Source organism: Polypterus senegalus, chromosome 18 (genome assembly GCF_016835505.1).
Source record: "Polypterus senegalus isolate Bchr_013 chromosome 18, ASM1683550v1, whole genome shotgun sequence".
NCBI lineage: Eukaryota > Metazoa > Chordata > Cladistia > Polypteriformes > Polypteridae > Polypterus > Polypterus senegalus.
In genome coordinates, this window is record NC_053171.1 from 32,784,248 (window position 1) to 32,807,707 (window position 23,460).

Consider the following 23,460-nt stretch of genomic DNA (forward strand, 5'->3'; position numbering starts at 1 on the left):
AGATTTAAAGGCTGGGACCGAAGGGGCATCTCTTATAGAAGCAGGAAGACCATTCCACAGTTTAGGGGCCCTGTAACTAAAAGCTCAACCTCCCACTGTTATTTTATTAATCCTTGGAATCATAAGCAGACCGGCATCTTGAGATCTTAATGTGCGCTCAGGTTTGTAAGTCATGATAAGTTCAGACAACTAAGCCGGACCGTGGCCATTTAATGCTTTATATGTTAAAAGGAGGATTTTGAAATCTGCCCTAAACTTAACCGGGAGCCATATTTTCTTGTTCTTGTAATAATTCTTGCAGCCGCATTTTGGATTAACTGGAGGCTGTATAAAGAACAGTTTGGACAGCCAGTGAACACCACATTGCAGACGTCAATCCTACTAGAGATAAATGCATGAATTAATTTCTCAGAATCCTGTTTATTTAGGAAGCACCTTAATTTCCTAACCTTTTTAAGATGGAAGAAACATGTTTTGGACAACTTTGTAAAATGTACTTTAAATGACATGCTAGAATCAAAGAACTCCTAGATTGCGGGCTGATTCAGTAAAATTAATTGGGATTCCAACCTAGTTAAATGATGACAAAATATTGCTGTGATCAGCGTCATTCCCTCCAACAATTAACATCTCTGTTTTATCTGTGTTTAAAGGCAAGTAGTTCTCATTCATCCACTCCTTTAATTCACTAACACAACTAATTAAAGACAACATCGGAGAAACTTCATTTGATCTAAATGAAAGGTATAACTGGGTGTCATCTGCATACGAGTGAAAATTAACATTATGTTTCCTAATGATAGATCCCAGTGGAAGCATGTAAAGTGAAAACAGTAAAGGTCCCAGTACTGAGCCCTGCGGGACACCATATTGAACTTCTGTGTATAATGATTGAGTCCTGTCAGCACATTTCTGTACATATTGGAATCAGTTTGATAAATAAGAACTAAACCAAGCGAGCACGGGGCCTGTAAGCCCAACATCGTTTTCTAGCCTGTGCAGTAAAATACTGTAGAATGGTCAATGGTGTCAAATGCTGCACTTAAGTCTAATAACATGATTACAGTAACGTAATTACAATACTGCGTCCGCGTTTGCCACTTTATGTTCTAACTACAGAGGCTGAGTCCCATTGCATGGTTCTAACTTGTATTGAACTGAGGTATTGACGCGATCACCATACATACGGCTATACATACGGATAGTATCATATTATATATAAGGATGTGTGTGTGTGTTTGTTTGTTTGTATTTCTCCCCGTCATTGTTTCTGTTTTGATAAAGGCAAAATTACAAAACCTAACCTTTAATTTAAAAGTATTTTTTTTTTTTTTTTACTTTCTGAAGAAGAAAAAAACTTTACTTTGTGCTATTTTTTATTGTTGGTTGATTTGTTGTTACATTAATTTTAGTTGCTTTGATTGTTAATCTATGATTGTAAATTTATTAGTTTTTACATTTTTTCACTTGTGGTAATCAACTTTTGTTACCTCTCCATCTACATGTGGAGCTTAAAGTTACTCGATTATGTTTACCTCTGTTGTAAGTTGCTTTGGATAAAGGTATCTGCCAAGCAAATCAATGTAAATGATCAAAAATCAGTTCTAAGTTTCAGCAGCTAAACCCAGTGAGTAATCTGAAATGTACGTTTTTGTTATCTCTCATTAACATATCTATTAGCGTAGATGGCCTTCAGTTTTATAAAATATTAGCTGTGAAGTGCAGGGCCCAATGCCATTTTTAAGGGTCATTTAGCTGAAGCTGAATCCCTTGAATCCAATAGGTAATTCACTCTTCACAGCTTTTATTAATTCTGTATAAAATTAAAGTGTTGAGATTTGCTCCTGTAAAACTGTTTTTACTGCTTTCAAATGACATATATCAGATTTCTTTATCAGTAACCGCTTCTAGATTTCACACTGAAATACCTCTAATGTTTACATTTCTGCAGCCAAGGAAAACCACGTACAGTCTGAAGTCCCCAGGAATCCGCCCTGTACGGCACCCCTCTACCTCAGGCACCGTTAAAGGCCACCCAGTGCCTCTGGAAAGGGAACCCCCACACAAGATAACCTTTAGAAGCATAGCAGAGACCGAGCTGGAAACGACTCCATCTGTGCCGACTTCACCGAATACTCCCTCAACTCCTCCGCAGTCTGCCACTTCCTCAGAACATGGCTCAGTGTTTGTGGACATCGATTCCTTCAACTCATGTAAGGGCAATTGGACTTTAAAAAATGAAGTATCTGCAAATTGAAGTTTCAATATAGTCTTGTTACCTAAAGCTTAAAAACATGATTTAATGACATTTATTACAAAGTAAGCTCTGTCTTATCATTTGCATATTAAAGATAGACATTTAATGTAAAATATGTGTTGCTGCTATGTTATACTTTTCCATTTTAGGAGACTCTTAATATGGCAGTTTAATCAAAAATGGTTAGAAAGGTTTAATCATGCTGTGTTTCAGAAACTTTGTTTGCTTAAGGGTTTTAAACTTGCTGGTAGTAATAAAATGAACCTCTTTTATTATTTCGTAGGCAACAACAGTATTTTTGCCCCAGTCATTTTGCCATCTTCAAGTAAGTGTTGAAGCCAACATTTTATGCTTGACTAATGTAATTGTGTTTTCTCACTTTTACCATTGTTATCTATATATCTATCTATCCATCCATCCATCCAAGTGAGGAGAGAAGATTCCTCACAATTTAAAAACAAAAATGAAGTTTTGTTATTTCTTACTTTAACTGTAGTATGTTTAGCATTGTATTTCACTGGCCTCCTATCATTGTATTGTGCATTCTTTTGTATTGTAGAATTGATGAAATTATGTCTTAAAAGTATTCTGCAATTCTTCACTTCCCTACAGAGTCTCATCCAGGCCTGTATGGCAGTCTGCAATGGCTGAGTGAAGAGCCAATGAAGCCTCCTCCACTACCTCCTCGTCGAAAAGAGGTCTCTGGGGACTATCCCAATAAGGTACCAGTTTAACCTGATTGGATTTTCTCTGTACATCAATGCCCGATACACCTGAACTTTGGATTTGGGCTACAATTTCTAATAGGTAGTGTTTGTTTTTGATTATTGTGGTCTGATATTCGGCTAAGTCACAATGATAAACCAAAACAATCTGCTTATACTAATAACATTCAAACAATTGTACTACCACTACTTCTCGGTATTCAACACATTGTTTAAACATTCACAGTACAGGCTTGAAAAAGTTTGTGAACCTCCAGGCAAATGGCTTTTCCAAAAGCTACCCGAAGTCAGGTATTCAAATCAGTAAGATGAAGTTTGGTTGCTTTCCCCAAATTCCTCCAAGCAGAATCTCTTCAAGTGAGCCATGCCATGACAAAAAAGAAATATCCAAGCACTTCAGGATTAGACTTGTTAAGATATGTAAAGCTAGAAAAGATGCAAAAGCATTTCTAAAAGTGTGGGTTCATCAGTCTGCAGTCAGTCAAACCTAGAATCTTCATTACTGTTGCTACTGGTGGCCTGCAAAGATTACAGCAAGAGTGCAGTGTGGAGTGGTAAAGGAAGTGAGAAAGAATTGTGCTGTAGTTGCAGAGGCCCTGCGGAAAACTCTTGAACTTTCCAAAGTCTTTGTTTATATATTGAGTGTAAGACGAGTGCTGCGTTCTCATGCTGTTGGACTATTTGGAGCTCCGAGTTGTGATGTTTCAACTTTCCACTTCAGTGTGTTCTTCAGGTTTTCCGATCGGACAATTTGGATAAACATGTGGTTGCTATTGATTTTGTTACTTGATCCACCACAAAAGCACTTAAAGATAAATGTTATTTTTCATGAAAATAAAGGGCAAAACACTGATATCACTTTGCTACAAATGCATTTTGACCAAAAAAAGGGCATTTCTGGCCGATTTTTATACTGTTTAGTTGACTAAGATAAAAGGTTAGGGTTGCATCACAACTTTGAATATTTTGGGTGTATTTTTTTCCCAAATTGTCTAACTTATAGCTCCTAGATTGCATTGCGTTAACGTGGAATATCTGAATCAGAAACTTGAATTTACCACATATCTGACAGTGTATGAATGCAACAAAACACCAGTCATCATGGAAAGGGAGCATGGAGGACACCACTGCTCTCCAAAAGACCTCTTCAGCAGACGTGTGCAATAATGTATTGGAAGGGACAAATAAACTGCACACTGAAAACTTCACTCCAGTCAAGAAGCATTGTGGAGGAAATGTAACAGTTAAAGGTCACTTTTGTATGTCAGGGCCTTGACAGTTTACTATTATTGAGGTAACAAAGAGCTGAAAATTGTTTCTAAAATTGTGCAGCACAGTGGACAGTTGCATGAAATGAAGTTGCAAAAAGACACCGACTTGAGTAGTTCAGTGGTGTAGCAGGAGAACATTTGTGTTCAGCAGAGACCTCAACCCAAAGGGGATGCTGGGTTTTGACCTGAACAGAGCTGATCAAGCAAGGAACTGCAGAAATGTCACTGAAAAGAGAGAGAGAGACTCTTTTATAAGGAGGAATAACCTAAACTTCAAGTCTGAGTAACAGCTGCAGTGGATGTTTGGTGGAGACTTTGATGACAGAGGAGTTCCTAACAGCTACTACTGTAAATGTACACGATCGCATAGGTATTTTTTTCAGCCTGGCCTGTGAATGTTTAAAGCATTGGTTGTGCTTTTGGCTCAATGCATTAAAAAAACATTTATCTAGAAAACTTTGAAACATGCTGATACTATGAAATATCCTTTTTAGTGGTAATAATTACTTTGTGTTTTGGTAATCCCTGCAGATGACTCATTTTGAAAATATGACCTCCTTCAGTGTTTCTTTTTGGTGCCAGAATCAGAAGCATCTTTATAAATAGGCATTAGTTTAAAATTTTGAAAGCAAAGCAGCTCAATTTGTTTCATTTAATTTTATTTTATAATCAGAGTTATTTCTTCCATATGATTTAGTCTGCAGAGAGATATACCACAAAGCGACTTTTTCATCCATTTTTTGTTCACTTTAGGCTGAGTAGTTACAACATAGAATATGAATTGGAGCAAATTGTTTTAACTACAAATATCCATAAAGAGGCTGTATTCTGAAAATTAATGTGGATCCATGGTTTTCATTTGACTGTGGATGAGTCCGGGATCAACCTCTGTGCGTCTTGATTGGGTTAAATAGGCAAAAAATAAAAACTTATTTTAATATAAATGTAGTTTGCTAACAATAGTTGACTCATTTTAAAGTGTTTAATGCTTTTCCTTTTAGACGAGTTTCAGTTCTGAAAGCCCACCAGCCATCCCGCCAAGGCTGCCACCATCTCTGCCAAGGATCCAACCCAGAGTGCCCACCTTCAATGGTCCAAGTGACGGCCCACTTCCAAGTCCACCTCCACTGCCTCCTAGAGACCCAATTCCGGAGTCTCCACCTCCAGTTCCTGTTCGCCCTCCAGAGATCTTTATAAACTATCCCCCCAATTTACAGCAGTCCCCTGTGGGCCGTGTCCATTGGGAGTTCAATCACAGCACACCAGGCTCTCCAAATACTCCTCCAGGTACACCTTCACCCAGAGTGCCACGTCGCTGCTGCCCTCTGAGTGCCAGCCACAATCTACTGTCTCAGCCATTTTTGCAGGCCACAGCACCACCAGTGCCTCCCAGGCAGAACTCGAGCCCACAGCTTCCAAAACTCCCTCCAAAGACCTACAAAAGGGAGCTGTCCCACCCGCCTTTACACAGACTCACAGTGATGGAAAATGCAGATTCTAACCAGTAGTTTTGTTTGTTACCTGACATTCACTTGGTGGAGGGGGTGTGTGAATTCATTACCTCCTGAACATGCACTGGAGAAAGAAGGAACACTTGACTGACTGAATCAAAACGCTATTTCTAGCAGGCCTTGACTTGTGCTGACCCATTCTTAAAAGGCTGTTTTGGAGGATTGAGGTACAAAGCTACTCGACTCAACGGCAACTGTTTTTGGCGTGGCTTCTTTCCATGCTAGCTTTGACTTCATTCTCTTCTGGCAGCAATGTCTCATCCCAACCTCTCAGGGGATCAGTAGTTCTGCCTTCTTTCTAAACCTGCCGTGCCAGCAACATAACAATGCCAGCCTGTGACAGGTAGCTCTGAGATAAGGTGACATATTGTACATCTGGAAATCACCTGTGTTAGCGTCTCCCATTTCGGCAGTTGGAGTTGGTGGTCCTTTGTTCAAGACACATAGGTGATATTTCATTACTTAACCAGGAGCATACTTGGCAGACAAATATCTGCTACTGCAAGCCTCACTTTCTGCAGCCCCAGGGAGCACCTCTGACTTGTGTCAGTCAAGTGAGGTGTGTTTTAGTTATTCAAATTTGAATTATAGGTGCACTCAAACAAAAGTTTGTTTTCAATAATAAGAGCCAATCTCCAAATTCCTGCTCTGTTTGGAGCCAAAGCAGTATCTGTGGTGCAGACTAGGCTATTGTTCCTACACAGCTGCAGGGTAATAGCCATTATAATTTTACTTTACTTTCAGGGAACATAGAATTGAAAGATCAAGTAAGGTTAGAGAGCAGGTAGACCAGTGCATCAAGAAATAATCGGTGAGCATTAGCATCCTGCAGCATTTGCAGACCTGCTGCCTAGGCAGACCATTTTTCTCCAGTAAAGGCACTTTTCTTTTCCCCCCTTTATTTAAAAAGGCCTTCGGGGTCAGGCAGAAAACATTGAAAATGCACTTGCAGCTTCTTACACACTGCTGCAGGCTAGTGTCATATTACTGATGCAGTAGGAGGCAATGATGGATCATTCACCTATAGTCCAGTAAAGATGCAGAGATCTGGAGAGGCCTCCTCCTCCTCCTCATCCTCGATACTTTTGCACTTATTATTGTATCATAGCAAGTGTTAAAATTGGGACATGATGTTGCACTGAACCATTGCAAGAAGGATCTTCTTGGGACTCTCCTCACTTCGCCTCAAACAGAGACATCACGTTTTTCAGCGTTACATCTGAGAGGATGTTTTTAATAACTTTGGAGTCAAGTCTTGTATTTTAACCATGACTTTATTATGGACATCTGAGGATCCATTCTTTGGTTTTAATTGGCTCCTTGAGCCATGATGTCTTAAACCACCTGGTAAATGTACACTACGGATTTTTTTTTTTTTTTTTGAGAATCAAAACAAAGCTGCTTAAACTTTGGAGTTTTCAATTTAAGTAATCTAAAACAAGTGCACTAGTACTAACAACCTCCAGGTAACTTTAACCTCCTCAATATCTGAAAAGCATTCAGAGTGGAGATGGACTTTACAGGAGGACGAGCGCTGGCATCTTATTCAGATGTGCCTTTTCTGTTTCAAGTGTCTAAACGTATTTGCCTAAGTAAACATTTAGAAAAAAGTGATACACTCCTAATGTCCACTATTCATATTTTGTAAATACATTAATTAAATGTACAAATAAAAACATGTATTACCTGCTCTATTTACCCAACTTTTATGTGTCCCATAAGCCCATTTACCACTGTATTCCATGGGTGTGACTGCTGAAACTGTGCTTTGCTGTTCCAAGTTGTCGCAGCACATTTCACTTTGCATATCTTCTTTAGGACTGACACTCTGCAAATGAAAGGCGGGATTTCTGAGCAATACCATAGATTGCACCAAATCCACTCATTCCCTGAAATCTCGTCATCCATAGCTGAACTGGGTAATTTTTAAATATTCCTAATGAGAGTGGAACATGAATAAATAATGCATTGTGTTGTGGTGTGTCTACCAGTATGTCTTAAACTTAGAAGACTTTTCAGTAAATGTACTATGACTGTTAAAAATGAACTAGCGTTTTAAATAGTTTTGACTTTTTTTCTTTTTTATGATTTGAATTCTGTACATAGCTTTAATTCCATGTCTCCAGTTGAAGTACAAGTGATAATTTGGAGGTTACTAAGAGTGTGTTTGACCTGCACAGATTTTCTGCTGCCATTAGGAGTTACACATCCACACATACTAAAGGCAGAATTGGAGTTATGATAGGTGGTAATTTAAATAGTATAAATTTTACAAAAGAAAATACATTTTGACTTTACCATGTACTTTTAGTTAGTTGATGGGGGCACATATCTCATCCAGTTATTTATTTTTATTTTATCTGAGTCAGCACTAACTGCTTATTCAGACGCAAGTATTCATTTTCTCAATTCAGTAATTTTGTCCTAATTGCCTCACAACTTTCTTTGAAATCATTTTAATCTGTGTCCTGAAGGTACATCCCCCAAATTTCTGGCATTTCTCCAAATAAGCGAGCCACTATAGCTTACTGATTGCTTTAAACATTTGTTAAGATATGTTCAAGATCCCTAAATAATCTCTCCTCCTCAAAACAGATGAGACTGAATTCAGCTAGCATGTCAGAAAAGGGCAGGCCCTTTCATCCTGACCCTCTGTACAGTTTCTATTGCTGCTATGTCATATATACATACAACGTGTGTATGTGCATATATAGTTTTGTGAGGGATGGCTGGGGCCCATACCCTGCCGGGAGGCCTCCGCTTTGGAAAGACCAGCGGAGACAGTTTGCTCAGGGCATTATCTCCCTTGGATTGATAGATTGCAGACCCCCTGGGTTTCTGGCAGCACCATAGTTTCCTACAAGGCATCATGGGAGTTATTGACTCAGCCCTGTTAAGTGCCGCCAGGATGTGCTGCAAAGACTGGGGAGCCCTACTTTGTGATTCTCCTGTGGAATTGCTCCCAGGCCAGGCCTTTGACACCGGAAGTACTTCCTGAGATTAATTAAAAGGAGCTGCCTGCCACTGCTCCAGGAGCTGGAATTGGGAGGTTGAGGACAAAGGTTGCTGGAGGTGGAAGGAGAGGAAGACACAAAGGGTTCAATTGTGAAGTATTGTGCTTTTGTAACTGTGTTGTGCAGGTGCAAAACTCTAACAGTAAACTGTATATGTATGTATGTGTGTGCATTACAACTTGTGTGACGCCCTTCAGGGATCAGTGCTGGGGCTGCTACATTTTTGACATACTGTAAGGAAGTCACCTTGGTAAGAATATATTTAAAAAAAAAAAGCTGGCTAAGTCTGCTGATGACTGTAAAACAGTGAAGAGCAAGTTTGACACAAGCATTAAAAACTTTTTCTTTAAACAGGGAACCAAGGAGACACAAAAGTCAATCGTACCGTGGTAGATGGGAGGATTTTAGGTACTTTCAGTACTCTACTTTATTGAGCTGAATGTCTAGTTCTCATTAAAATTGTTCAGAATGTTCAAAAAAGTGTAAGTCTGAAAGTGAATTTCTTCTTTGTCTCCAGTAGGTTGAGGACAGTGGTGCAGAATTTTAAGGATGAGATGTATCTTGAGTATATTAAATGTGAGAAGGTTTATCTTTGCTTTTAACAACAATGATATGTTAAAGGAATATGAAGGTACTCCCAATTAATGTTAATAATTTTATCTTTGTGATTGAGAAAACAATTTCCATTACATAATGAGCAAAAACAATAGATTGGTAAAACATAAACATGCATTAAGGTGACAAACCTTCAAATAGGTCATACTGAATGCTACACAGTGCTACATGGGTCACTTGCATCGTCACATTCAATTTGAGAGTTTTTTATTTGTAACTTTAAGTTCTCATGTTTTATTTTCAAGGATCGGTCCTCTAGCGCACGTGATTGGATATTCACAAGCTTGAATTCTGACACTGATCTGTGGAAAAAAACAAGAGGAGTTGGTCAGTATGGAGACATTACTGGTGTGAGAGCATTAATCTGAGAAGACTGATTGTCACATAGCCTTTCAAATGTCAAATTCGTGGCTGTTTGACTTAGATGTGGCTCCATTTGTGCTGTTGTACTCCTTGACCAGCACAGAACATCAAGGTTCAAAGTAAGCCTCTTACATTTGTCTTTGACAGAATAAGACTTTTTAATAGTTGTGCTGTCCATGTTATTTAAAGCTTAGAGTGTTGTGTTAAACATAAAATGTTATACTCTCAGTAAACTGATTAAAACCTGCAGTTTATGATAAAGGTCTAATGAGGCCAGAAACTGCAGTATGATATGAATTGGGAAAATCTGCAAGGGTCAGTATGGACAGTGTTCTTTTCATTATAGATCATATTCACTGTGCTTTCCAACATGCAGATATGTGATTTTTCAGCTGTGCAACCATGAATTACAAGCACAGATCTTAGTCTAATGTGTATCCTCAATCCCCTGCATGGTGCTTCTGGTCGTCTTATCACCTGTTTTTGGTAAAGGTGATCCTATCAATATCGTGTAGTATGTACTTCATAATTTCCTTCCAATCATAAACTGCTATTTAGTCCAAATTCAGGTGATGGTTTTATTTAATAATTTAAGTACTATGCATACAGTAGTTTTTGGAAATAACTATTTCATTTATCTCTTTATTTTAAAGTGCAATACAGATATTCATATTTATTTTATTTCAAACCCTGTAGTCTTTGAACCCAACTGCTATGGAATGTACTATATACAGTAGTATGATAATAAGAAATTGCTATTTTGCTTAATACATGGAAAATTGCCAAATAATAGGGTCCACATTGAGAGGTTCTTACTGTATCCCCCCTGCAAAGGGTCATACCTGCAGTTTGCACTGATCTTAATCATGTCTTTTTCACCATGTTGTGCCCACTTGGGGTCCTTCAGTCTGACCTGCCCGTTGTAGCCACATGCTGCTGCAGAATCCTAAGTGGAAGAGGATTTAGAAATGGTAAAGCATCTACCCAGAACACACCGCGAGTTCTTAAACTTCAATATGCTAGTAGCCCTTTAAGTATCATCAAAGTGGCAAGTGTGACTTCTGTGTGTCTCGGGTGGTCTGAATGTGATCCACAACATTTCACTTTTGGCATAAGTTTGCTCTTTCTGTGTCTACTGGAGGTTTTTCTGGGTACGCAGTTCTATGTCTCATCTCTGCTGTTAACTTACAGTATTGTCTGACCAGCCTTGGTCCCTATGTCAGGGCTTGACATTGTGGGGTGAGACTTTGGATCTCTGCAACTCAGTTGAAATGGCAGACTTGAAACATGGGGTTTCTGCACACCATTTGAATTTTATCTCAGGTATTTCAATTGATAATATTTGAATAGTGTACTGTGTACTACTATTTGGTGGATAAACAGCATATTAACCAAAGCTCATGGGATCGGACAATACTGTAACTGGTATTTTAATGAGAGAGTCTTTGTAGCACAGTCCCACCAATCTGTTTTCTTCTGATCTGCTTAATAATGGAGATGTCTACCTTGAGACTAACAGCAAGAATTTGTGGGCACAATATAAATGAGATTCCAGTCTGTCTTGTACTTCAAAGATATGTTGCCATGTCAGCTGGCTTAACTGTGGAAAAAGCAAAAAGCGGGGACCTCTGGCAGAAACTAAATAATCATGAAATATCCAAAAAGGGAAGCACTTGTGTTTGAAATCAAAGGCACCACTGCTGTTTATACCACCAACTTGCTACATTTATAATACTAATAGTGCCTAAAAGAAAAAAAGTGTCCAGTTTTACCCATTTACTGAAAATGTGTAATATCAAAGAGGAAATCAGATAATATGGACTTTGTACCTGGGGCTTGATGCTGTGCCAAACTTCAAGCTGGGCAAAATCTTTTATGCGTAAATATTTGTATATTGTGTTAGAGAGAGAGAGAGCTTTTACCAGGCCAGTGACTGAGGAGGAGGAGATGCTCTCTTTGCATACTTCTTGCTACTCCAAGTGTGCAGGTTGTTTTCTTAGTAATTCACAATGTGTAGTCTTTGAGGCCTATTTAAGGGGCTACACTGCATTCACTGGCGATGTGACCCTTGGCAACTCATTTAACACTAGAATTACCAGAGCCTACGAAAAAACTCGTAAATCCGTCCCACCTTAAATCGCTTCTTAAATCCCTTCACACCTCTCCGCCAGCGTCCTTTGTCTTCTAAATGTGCTGATAAAGAGAAGCTAGAAGCAGCCGGCTATTCCATTACCCCCCCCAATTTAGAACGTGCACGAACTTCTCCAAGCCCATGCCTTCATTGAGTATCTGGAAGTGAAGTGGAGTTTTAGAGTGGAAATAATAGATCGTTATTTGGAACACACGCATTTCACGTCTGTTCCGTTTCTACAGTAATCTGTGTAAACACGTTGTTAAAACAGAAATGTTTTTTATATTCTAGTAGCAGTTGACAAAATGTAGGCGTAAACTATATAATGTATGAAGCCTGAAGTCCAAATATCAAAATATTTTCACAAAAGGTACAAATATAAGACAACAATTGAGCTTTTATTCAAAAATATAGCTGCAGAAAAAAAAAAGCCGCCTTAACATGTGACATTGACAACGACTAATTGCGATCGCCTCTGTGGCGCAATACATTCGGCTACTGACTGGGATTCAAAACGTTGCGAGTTCGATTCTGCACTATTCTGTTTTGAGAAGTAAACTGCTCTTAGTCTTACAATTTTAGAACAAAAGCATACATTTGATTTCAGTCTGTAACAGCCGGTGTAATTTATGATCCTTATAAAGGTTAGCTTTGTTTTTTTTTTTTTATTTTTATTCACTTTTCATTCTCTTTGTCGCGTTCAGAATCAATCCATACAACCCCATCTGACACGGCTGTTTTCACATAAAGACGCGCTATAGCTCTGCAGTGTACCACAATGCATACTAACGCACCCCCCCACCCCCATAGGTTTCTGACACACAAACACTGGCGAAGCTGCCTTCTTCGTATCTCACCGTCGCTTGATTTTCTTTTTATTCAGTTTTATTGAGTGTTCCTGCCAGTCCCCGCATGTTGCTGTATGCTGTTTCTTTTTTACTCCAGGACATGCAGAGGAGAGAATGGTAAAGAGCAGTAACTTCGGTGCTATATGCAATCATCAGACACTCCCCATCTGCCCGTGTCACTCAAACACAGGAACATATGTTGGTGTAAAAGTATAACAAAAGTGCACTTTTATTCAAGTGCACTTTTTCCATTGCCTTTTCCTGTAAGAAGCAATGTACACACTTCTCTCTATGCTGTGGTTTCTATTACACACCTGAAAGAGGGACAATATATGTAAAAACATCATCGCACTAATGCAATATTATTTGAAAATGAACAGCGTCAGATCGGGTGTGAATTTATGTAGGAACTGGAAATTCTCTGATGTGGGATCACTTCTGTATGGTTGTGGGTGTGAGTGGTGGACATAACTGGGAATTACTGTGAATGTGCGTGGTGTTTTGAGATAATGAATAGAGCTGCAAATTACAGGGAATTCTCAGATCTGACGCTGTTTGTTTTCAAATAATATTGCATGTACTGAACTATTTTAGAATAAAAACATACATTTGATTTCAGTCAGTCTGTAAGAGCCAGTGTAAATGCATGATAATTGTAAAGGTTAGCTTTTTTTTTTAATTCAGTTCCATTCTCTCAGTCGCGTTCATGATCTCCACCTGACAATGCTGTTTTCACATAAAGACGGGCTATAACTCAAATGTGATTTATTTGGAGACGCGCTATAGCTCGAATGTGATTTATTTGGAGACGCGCTATACTCGAATGTTATTTATATAGGGAAGAAAGTACAATGTCAGGTGCTCATTCAGTGTAATAGGAACCATAGCACAGAGAGATGTGTACACTGCAACAAGTACACATGTCGTGAATGTAGGAAGGGTGTGTGGGAATTGTTAATATTTGAATGTGATGATTTTATATAGCACAGATCGGAAATCAGCAGTTCTTAGCATTGCACCACGCAAGCTGTCGTATCAACCGCCTACTGTAACTTACTTTATTTTTTCTTCACTTATAGTCTAGAATAAAAGTGCACTTGTTTTGTTAAACTTGTACACCAACATATGTTCCTGTGTTTGAGCGACATGGGCATGCTCAAAAAAATAGTCGTGTAATGCCATGAAAAGTGCACACAGGCACTTCAGTTCGCAAGCATTAGTACGAGAATGCAGTCACAAGTACGCTTTATGTGAAAACAGCATTCTCAGATGGGGGGGATAGGGAAGGATCCTGAACACGACTGAGAGAATGAAAAGTGAATAAAAAAAAAAACCTAACCTTTACAAGTATCATAAATTACATCGGCTGTTACACACTGAAATCAAATGCATGTTTTTATTCTAAAATAGTAAGAATAAGAGCAGTTTACTTCTCAAAACTGAAATGTGTGGGATCGAACTCATGACCTTTTGAATACTAGTCAGCGGCTGATACCATTACGCTACCGTGACAGCTGTAGTAAGTGTATGTCAATGTGGCATGCTAAGGCGGCTTTTTCTGCAGTTATATTTTTGAATAAAAGCATGCTTGTTCTGTTATATTTGTACCTTTTGTGAAAGTGTTTGATATTTGGACTTCAGGCTTCATACATTAGTTTATGCTTACATTTTGTCATTTACTACTACAATATGAAAAACGTTTCTGTTTTAAAAATGTGTTTACACGGATTACTGTAGAAACGGAACACACGTGAATAAGGATCTATTATTTTCACTCTAAAACTCCACTTCACTCCCAGATAATCAATCAAGGCATGAGTTGGGAGAAGTTTGTGCACGTTCTAAGTCGTTGGGGGGATGGAATAGCCGGCTACTTGCAGCTTTTCTTTTATCAGCACATTTAGATTAACAAAAGACACTGGCGGAGAGGTGAGAACGGTTTTAAGAAGTGATTTAAGGTGGACGGACCTACGTGTTTTTTCGTAGGCTCTGGTAATTCTAGTGTTAAGCTTCCCATGCAACACAATGCAAAATTGCACTAAAATGTACGTACCTGTCCTGCAGTGTATTTTGGGATGGTGCTCAGTATGAACGATGGGTTCAGTGTTAAGTCTGGAGTTTTAGTTTGATTCTTCCCTTCACTTTTGTCCAATTTTTCATGCACAAGTATACAGGTTGGATTACTGACGTGACAGACTCCAGAGGCCGTGTTAGCTAAACCTCATGATCCCCCTTTCAAGTCACTGATGATTTACTTCCACCTCACCTACCTGTTTTTCCTCCCATGGGGAGCAGCAGTTTGATGTTAAAGCAACTATATCCGGGAAAGCGCTTGAGATTGTAGTCCCTAAGTGCTTCTCTTGACTAGGCTCAGGAGTGAGCCCCTCTGTTTGGCATTGTGCTGTTTCAAGCCTGTGTGGTGTGCCTGTGTTACACTTTCTCCTATCAGTGACCACGCCACAGGGAGGCAGGGTCCCAGGCCTTTGAGAACTTCTTCCCAGAGGATACTTAATCCGTCTTGGGGTGGGTTTTATTAACACAGGTGGTGCTTCTTCATCGGTTGCATCACCTTCTCCTAGTATGCCTGATTTTTCTTCAAGCTTTGTAGGTCCGTGTTTCCGAACATTTGTCATTTCACTGCTGGATTCAGAAGAGGAAACAGAATGATAATCGAAAACCGAAACTTCACATAAATCATCCCCATCTATGTCTGTGTCACAGTTCGTCTCCCAGTTCATTAGTGACATTTTCTCTGATCTGTTGAGTACAGATTCACCATCTTGGTCTGCCTGGCTTACTTTCCGTAATGGACCATGATTGAATTTCTTCTTGCTGTGGTGGGAAGTTGAATAGTCCTCATAAGGCACAGTTTCAGGGTCCCGGATAGCTTTTAGTTCTTTATTGTTATCATTAAGGCTGGAAAACTTCTGTTCATTTCCTAGGGAATATGGGTCACTTGGCCATTTTGTGAGCTTCTCTGCGTGGTGCATGGGATCATGGGTTAGTTTTTCAAGGCTAAAGAAAAAAAAAAGAAAGTACCAAGATGACATTCTCTAGACTCATACTGTTTATATGCTCTGTGTTTATGTTGTTGTCGTCTGCACAGAAACACCTTGTTTTGTGGTCCTACCGTAAATATCCAAGAGCAGTGGTTCTCAACCTGTATTCCTCCAGGGTCCCCCAATGTGTCATGAGGATGTGTTTGGGCCTCCTACACAGGCCATGATATTTATTACCCTTTTGTAGTTTGGCTGTAATCTTGACAAAGGTGCTTGTTTTTGAACTTACTATTCATTAGTGTAAGCTTTCTTGCTTATACTGCAATTACCCCACTTGTGTTTTTAAAAATGTACACCACCATTGACAAGCCACTTAAGAAACAGCCTTAAAATAAGTTATTTTACTAGTGCTTGAATTTCTTAAGCATGCCACAAATAAATAAATGAGTAATCAGTAATTACCTAAGTGTAGAGTTTGTTACTGCAGACTTTTGATAACAACAAAATCTGCTCAGTACTCACTCTGTGTTTCAGCATTACTTTTTAAATCTACTATTTAATAAAACACCAAAGGCAGTGTGAGTGTGTCCAGTTCCTGTGAGCCATCTAATTAGTCAGTTTGGCTTTGGCAATGCGATTGCAAGAGAGAGTGCAAGTGTCAGTCCTACGAGGAGAAGTAAAAGCACAGGAGGCACATGTCACTTCAAGGTAGTGCAAATCAGGTACTGTCGAGCACACTAAGAGTTGTCTTGAAATACGCAAAGTACGAGATAAAAGCAGATATTGTTGAGCAAAGCACTACAAAAATAATGACAGTCTGAGGAGCAGGTGACCAACAGAAGGAACGTCAGTCGAGAGGTTTGGGTGCATGTGGATACTGAGAAAAGGCCTGGAAGGTACTATAGGGCAAGAAATATCAAATACTGTAAAATGTATTCTATTACCTGTCTTTGACAGGTCACGTGTCTAGTTAAGCGTAAAATGATCAAGTGTTTCTGAAAATAAAAATAAAAGGTAACTTAAAATATAGAATTAGTCACTGCAGATGTTTTTTTCTGCATAACGTAAGCTACTGTACTACTTTGTCATCCTCTGGATTCAGCCACAGAACATTCCCATCATTCCCCAAAACATTTAACATGAAAGGAAATGCAAATGAGATTTTTGTGCTCCATGTACCACAGTCAAGTCATTAAAAAAGACTAAAACACTGCCTAGGGCAGTAGCATCAGTCAGATAAGCCACAGATGGACAGCCAACCCTGACACCTGTGCAGCTTTAAAAGTGGACTGAGCAGTAGCAGGGACAAGCATAAAGTCCATCTACAATGTCCTTCATGAGACACTCGCATCTTTCCCTTTACGGTAAAACAATAAAGTTCTTTATGTCAGTGTGGTGTGTCACCTTCTTTTCATTTTTCTTCTTGGGTCATTAGATACTACCTGCAGGCACAGATAAACATGAGCAATCACTAAACCCCAAACTGCTGTTCATATTTTAGGAGCCCACCTGATATTTTTCTGGACATGATATGGGCAATATAGACTATTGTAATGGCCAGTATAAATGTAGTCCAGATAAAATACATACAATCTGTACATGAATTGCACTTTAAAGAGGGTCTTTATGAAAAATAATTGTCATTAACTGCTGTAGGTAATGTCTTTTGAATAAAACCAAAACAAAGACCCGTGTGGCAGTTCTAGTCCTGCGATAAAGTTTGACACAAATTATGTGGCTTGATTTTTAATGATTTCAGTAATTTGTTACAATTATATAATTACCTTCATCAATCTTGCAGCTCCCCTTGATGTTTACTGGAAACACTGGTCTGGAACCAGTGTTTTACAGGTAGTGTGGCTGAACCCTAGCCTGTTCACTGTCCATATGGACTTTGTCCCGACAGTTTCTGTGTCCCAACAGGTTCTATATCGTCGCAAAAATGTGCTCAGCAAGTGGGTTAGGGATTTTAAATTGACCCTACTTCCTTGATACTGACTGCGTGATACAGTTAAATGCAACCAGTCCATCCCAACCAATCATAAATAGGATTTATTTAATTAGATTAGATACACTTTGTTTCCAAGGGGAAATGAAAACTTTACAGAAGTTCAAAAGCAGAAGAAAATGTATGTATGTACAGCATAGTATAATTATGTATAGATATTATAATCAACAAACACACATAAGAACGTCTGGCTTGGATAATGAAGAGCTGCTTCTGTCAATAACAGGCTTGTAGGCAGCAGCAAGACAGTCAAATGTAAACCACAAGTTTACATTTAAAGGCATTTTTTAAAAAAAGTTGCCTGGCTGAAGACAGCAGCGCTCAGAATGACTTGCCTTTAGTGTGTTCACATAGGCATGAATTATTTCTGTTTCCGAGATTAAAAATGAGCATCAACAGGGTGATTCAACCTCCTCCTAATCAGCAACATGGAATGTATTTCAGAGTCTGGATTGCACATTTATGTGCTCACTTTTTTAGCTCCTCATATTCACATAACCCTCCAGACTCCTTTCCACTCCATCTAATCGTATCAGATATAATCTGTTCACCATTAAATAGCATCTGAAATATTATTACAGTAGGAGGTTTCAGCCATTTCTCCGCAATACCCCAAATGCCACAATACCTGAATTACTGTAACTTGCCATGAGATGTAATAGGTCTTTCAGTTTAAAAAGCGGTCCAGGCTGGTCAGTTTTGAATTATTTCTACCTTATGTTTATCCTCGCTCCGGATCTTTTGTTCTTGTCATCATCTTTCCATTTATCCTGGGCTAATTATACTTTTAATGTGTGCACTCACAATGTTTATAAAATAAAATTATGAAATAATTGTTGTAATATTTGCCATCTGTAAAAGGTCTGATTACAGCATGAGCGTCTGATACAGGGGCTCACCTGTCAAGGTATATTACTATATAGCTTCTGAAAAAATTCAATCTTTAGACAGTCCTCTAGTCTGGACCTTCCTCAAGTTAATGTTAATTTTCACTAAAGTGATTCTTTGTTGGTGATATTCCTGCATTTCTTGATGCACAGTGTCCCAAGGCAAAGGCGAGATGTTGCCTGTGTTGCAATTCACCACTTATCATTTTGACTGAGTTTGGAAAATGAATGTGTAAACTAACCCATTACTCTAAATATTGCAGGAAAAAATGCTGCACATCTGATTGTGGTTAGCTGAGGATGAGTTTTTCCATGCTGCATAAATTAGATAAATGAAAGTATATAAAACTTACCGGGAGATCACCTCAGATATGGCTCTGCTGCCCCCATCTTCACACACGACCCCACTGTCCCTAGTAGTGCAGCTGCTTAGGCTGTGACTTATATCTAAGCTGCTGTGACTTGGTGGAGAGGGGCTTGCTGATTCCAGAGAAGCATGGCTGAAATTCCAGAAAGAGAGCAGACAGGAAACTATCAAACATCCTATAGGTAACAAAAGAATTAAACTCGGAAAATAAAAATCAACAGTTGTATTAAAATAACACACAGTCTGCTTCTGTAGTGCAAAGAGTCTTTCTGCCTTTTAATTAACATATGATATGGGTCATAATGTGCTGCAGCATTTTATTAGATTTCAATAGTTTTGTCATTTATTCTTGATTGCAATTTTAGATTATCTTGGCTTATTTGCATGCCCATTTCTAAATTGTTTCAATACTGCTTCAGTCACATTAGTATGGCTGTCCTGTACACAAATGCTAATGTGAATTTGCAACATAATAAAATGTGAAAATCTGAGGATAGCACATGAATGCTTTCTGGAGATTTTTTTTTTTTTTACCTAAAATATTTTGGCTATAATGACATGGAATTTACGACATCACAATAAAAATGATGGTCAGCAGAAGTGTCCAATGATTATTTACAGAATCTGAACATTTTGCTCTTAAAAATCAGATTTAAGAGTAATGATGTAGAAGTTAAATCAGAAACTAACCTGCCCTCCGTGAGCCGCTGGTTAAATTGGCTGTTGGCTTCCTTCAGGAAGATGTGAGAACAGCGGAGAAACTCCTGAAGTCTCTTCTCACTCAGGCCCAAAAAATAGTGGTCAGGGTGCTCATTGTGTGTCCATCTAGATATATTCTATCAATAAGTGGGAAGATTTTTTTTTTTTTTAAAGCATTGAATCATTCGTAGCAATTTTGTGTTATCTATTTAGCACTCAGTGATTATAATAAGAAAGGCAATCATTCTGTTTGAGAAATTATACATTTCAATAAATATTCTGTGTTTTGTAATGCAAATGTAATAAATGTGGAAAAAGTTATATAATTATATACAATGTACTTTTAAACTGCAAAACATCTACATAAATATGCTTTCAATTTTACCAGGGTTGTCTTAATTCTTGTATTCATCAGTCACTGCAACAAATATAGCAGCATCAAAAAGAAACTTTTAAATAACTATAAATAAAATAAGATAATAACCCCTTAATGGGACTCCATCTTACTTTATAATTTACACGCTGTCAGAATCTGGCATAGACTTTAGCAAATAGTAAAGTGTGTCAGGCTAACCATATGACATATCTGTACTGAACACTAAATTACCTGAACATGTGACAGATATGAGGAAATCCTAGAGAGAGGAGCCGACATCAGGCTTTCCAGCTGCTTTTGTTTGCACTAGAGCGAGGAAAGACAAAAACAAATAATAATAATAATTGAACACTGGGCTACTCCTCATAGGCCCAGGCAAGTGCAACCAGAAGAATGCCCACCCAAAAACTCCTACTGAAGCATAGAAATTACAAGCCATGTCTTACCTGGGTAAATGATCCGTAATTTTGATCCCTTGACAAACAGAACAATGAGTGGAATGATGGGAAAATTCTGAAATATGTCAAATAGATGTCCAGAAAATTACCCTGAAAAATAAAGAGATAAAAATGGTGCATGTATCTATTAAATATGCAGTTATAACCCACTTATACAAAACTACCCTACTAATCCATTTATCTCGTCGTCGTATTCTAAAGGGTGTTGAGGGTGCGCTGTGCTTAGACCACTACTCCTTCTAATTTATCTAAATAATGCAGAGTCTGAAATGATCAGCAAACGTTTGATGTTCAAAGATGACACCAAAATTGGAGAGACAGCCCTAGCCAAGAAGGGAGCAGAAATAATCCCAAAAAAACTTGTTAGACTTCAAAACAGTATAACACTTGGAAAATGCAATTAAATTTAGACAATTGCAAAGTGCTACATACATGCTAAAGAAATGTTTAAGGAAAAAATAGGTAGGGATTTTAGAGGTTTCTATCATTTTTTTTTTATTGACTAAGAAATGGGCGTAAGCAATTAATTGAAATACAATCTTATGCTCCAAAAACTGTTCAATATAAATCAATGCATGTGATGCTCAAATTGTAGAATGCACTAGTGAGGCTACATCCAGACTGCTGTATGCAGTTTGATTTGCTACATCACAATAAAAAGACATGGAAGCTCCATAACCTTGTGCAGAGAAGAGCAACCAAATACACCGCAGGTCTACAGGACATGTCACACTCTTAACAGGCTGGGGGTTTAATTTCCTTCGTTTTGAGCAGGTATAACTATACAGAGACTTAAGCCAACGTTTTTAAAATTCTCAAAGACACTGATAAAATGACCGAGAAGCACTCTTTCAGTTCAATAGTAAATTAAGGGGAAGTCATGTAATTGAAAGAGATATCTTGACAACTTAAAAAAAAAAAAATATCTGGATGAGATACTAGGATAACTTAGCTACCCAAATCAGCTTGATAGAGTGAATAGTGTCCTCTTGTTTGTCGGATGTGTTTTGTTCTTTTTTTTTTATCATTCCCCCTCTTCCATACTATACCACCTAATAAGTTAAAGAAGGCCTTCTAATTGAGGCAACCTAGATATATCAATTCCAAATTCACTGCCATTCCAGCACCATGTAGTCAATTGAGCTGAAACTTTCATGCTGCTGAGCTACCATGACCTTAACTGGAGTAGTGGACTAGAAATAATTGGATGGTTAAACTTGATGCTTCCTCTGTACGTGAAAAACAAATGCAGAATTTCTCAAATGTGTGTAATCCAACTCAAAGTCAAGATGCCAAAGCCTATCCCAAGTTGAGGAAGGCAACAACCAACCCTAAACGAGGTGCCAGTCCACACTCTCACTGGGCCAATTTAGAATTGCCAGTTAATCTAACAAACAGTCAAGCCGAATATGGGAAAAAAACTTCCTTCCTTTGGTTTCACTTTTACTTTAGAATGGCGGTGTAAGAATATAATTTAAATTCAGAAAATCTATTTAGCTTAAATTTTGAATAGATTGCTTTATGTTTATAATTTCCAGAAAGTGTAGAACATATGTATAATAAAATAATGTGCTACTTGCATTTTTAGAAACTACTCACAGAGACCCATACAATAAATCAAAAGTGTAATTTGGGACTTTACCCTCTGGCTGTAAGTCTACATCTATTGTAAAAATAGCTTTACCTTTATCTTTAAGGATTTTTAAACCATAGGAAACTGTCATTCAAAAATTCTTACATCATCTCTGTTGGTTAGTTGGGCAAGAGTATCTCCCACAATTCCTTGCCACCTGTGGCTGAAGATCCTGCTCTCAAGCGTGTTTCTCAGCAGTTTGTGGTGCTGTGATAATTGATATAAGCAGGCAAGGAACACATCACTGTTGGAAAGAAATGAAAAGAGGATGAAATGCAATCTGCGATTAAGGGCTGGCAGTAGAGGCCAGTTTTGATTTGTGTTTTGCCAAAAACAACTAAATCCATTAATAGATCACAGAAGGGTTTTGGTGGGGGCCTTTGTAAAGGAGTGCTAATGCAATTATATCAGAACGTGAATGAGACTAAAAAGTTATACTAAACCTCACTGCAGTCAGACTCCTGTGAAAGTAATCCTCATAACCTTAAGAAACATCATTTCATGTGAGCACTCTGACCAAGGTTTACTCCAAACTCTGTAAAAGCAACAACATCCAAGTTCCAGACCTGGATCTTCAGGCAACACAGTGTTACTAAGTGACATGAGATAAAATGTCTTGTGTTTTTTTGGTCAGAATGAAGAAGGCTGAGATATAAAACCAGGTAACCTATTGCTCTATGATGTTTTTTCCCCTCATTCTTTAATGTTAAATCCCTTAAAGCACTTGAACCAATTCACTTCAAATTCACTATTTAATTAGTCATTGGTAAGTTCCTAATGATATTATTTTGCTAATTTCTCTTGGTAAATTCCTCATTAACCATGTGCTTTTATCCTAAGCACTTGAAATCTAAGCATATATACATAAACCATTTTTGATTTTTGCAGGTTAGGCGGATCTTAACTGCAGACTTTAGATTTTTTTTTTTTTTTCTTAATGGAATGATACTGGCGCGTTTTAAAAGAGGCCACAATGAAAATGTGTTTTTGCAGTTCTCTTGTTAAGCAGAGTTTTCAAATTTGCCCGTTTAACCCGCCATACTGGCTAGTTGAGCTTCTGGGTTGTCAAGGAACTTTCTTTGAGCTTCGTAGTGCACATCCCTTTAGTAAATACTTGTGAATACAAGTGAATCTGGGTCACGTCACCATTTTTCTCTACCTAGGAATTCACTCAGCGTGTTGTCCCCTTTGTCAGCCTCCATTCTCCCTAAGGTGGTGACAGTGGGCACAAGTTGCTGGAATTATAAACAAAATTGCTACTGCTATCATCTTTTGGGTTTGGGTGGCGTGAATTAAAC

The 23,460-nt window shown here is 38.3% G+C and overlaps 2 protein-coding genes across 3 annotated transcripts in view; one reads left to right on the plus strand and one right to left on the minus strand.

Moving 5' to 3' along the window:
- sos2 (son of sevenless homolog 2 (Drosophila)) overlaps positions 1–7,456 on the plus strand; it is a 107,781-nt gene extending 100,325 nt beyond the window's left edge. Inside the window, exons 20-23 of the mRNA XM_039740992.1 lie at positions 1,952–2,213; positions 2,541–2,582; positions 2,870–2,979; positions 5,255–7,456. Of these exons, the coding sequence (XP_039596926.1) occupies positions 1,952–2,213; positions 2,541–2,582; positions 2,870–2,979; positions 5,255–5,761 (921 nt within the window). The 3' untranslated portion in view covers positions 5,762–7,456. The remainder of the gene's footprint in view (positions 1–1,951; positions 2,214–2,540; positions 2,583–2,869; positions 2,980–5,254) is intronic.
- A 1,963-nt stretch (positions 7,457–9,419) lies between these two features.
- LOC120518290 (rho guanine nucleotide exchange factor 33) overlaps positions 9,420–23,460 on the minus strand; it is a 44,637-nt gene continuing 30,596 nt past the window's right edge. For both annotated transcript variants that reach the window (XM_039740994.1, XM_039740993.1), the window contains exons 9-16: positions 22,268–22,406; positions 20,518–20,619; positions 20,303–20,377; positions 19,687–19,832; positions 18,983–19,129; positions 15,006–15,750; positions 10,599–10,702; positions 9,420–9,695 (exon numbers count right to left, since the gene is read on the minus strand). In XM_039740994.1, the coding sequence (XP_039596928.1) occupies positions 9,548–9,695; positions 10,599–10,702; positions 15,006–15,750; positions 18,983–19,129; positions 19,687–19,832; positions 20,303–20,377; positions 20,518–20,619; positions 22,268–22,406 (1,606 nt within the window). In that variant the 3' untranslated portion in view covers positions 9,420–9,547. The remainder of the gene's footprint in view (positions 9,696–10,598; positions 10,703–15,005; positions 15,751–18,982; positions 19,130–19,686; positions 19,833–20,302; positions 20,378–20,517; positions 20,620–22,267; positions 22,407–23,460) is intronic.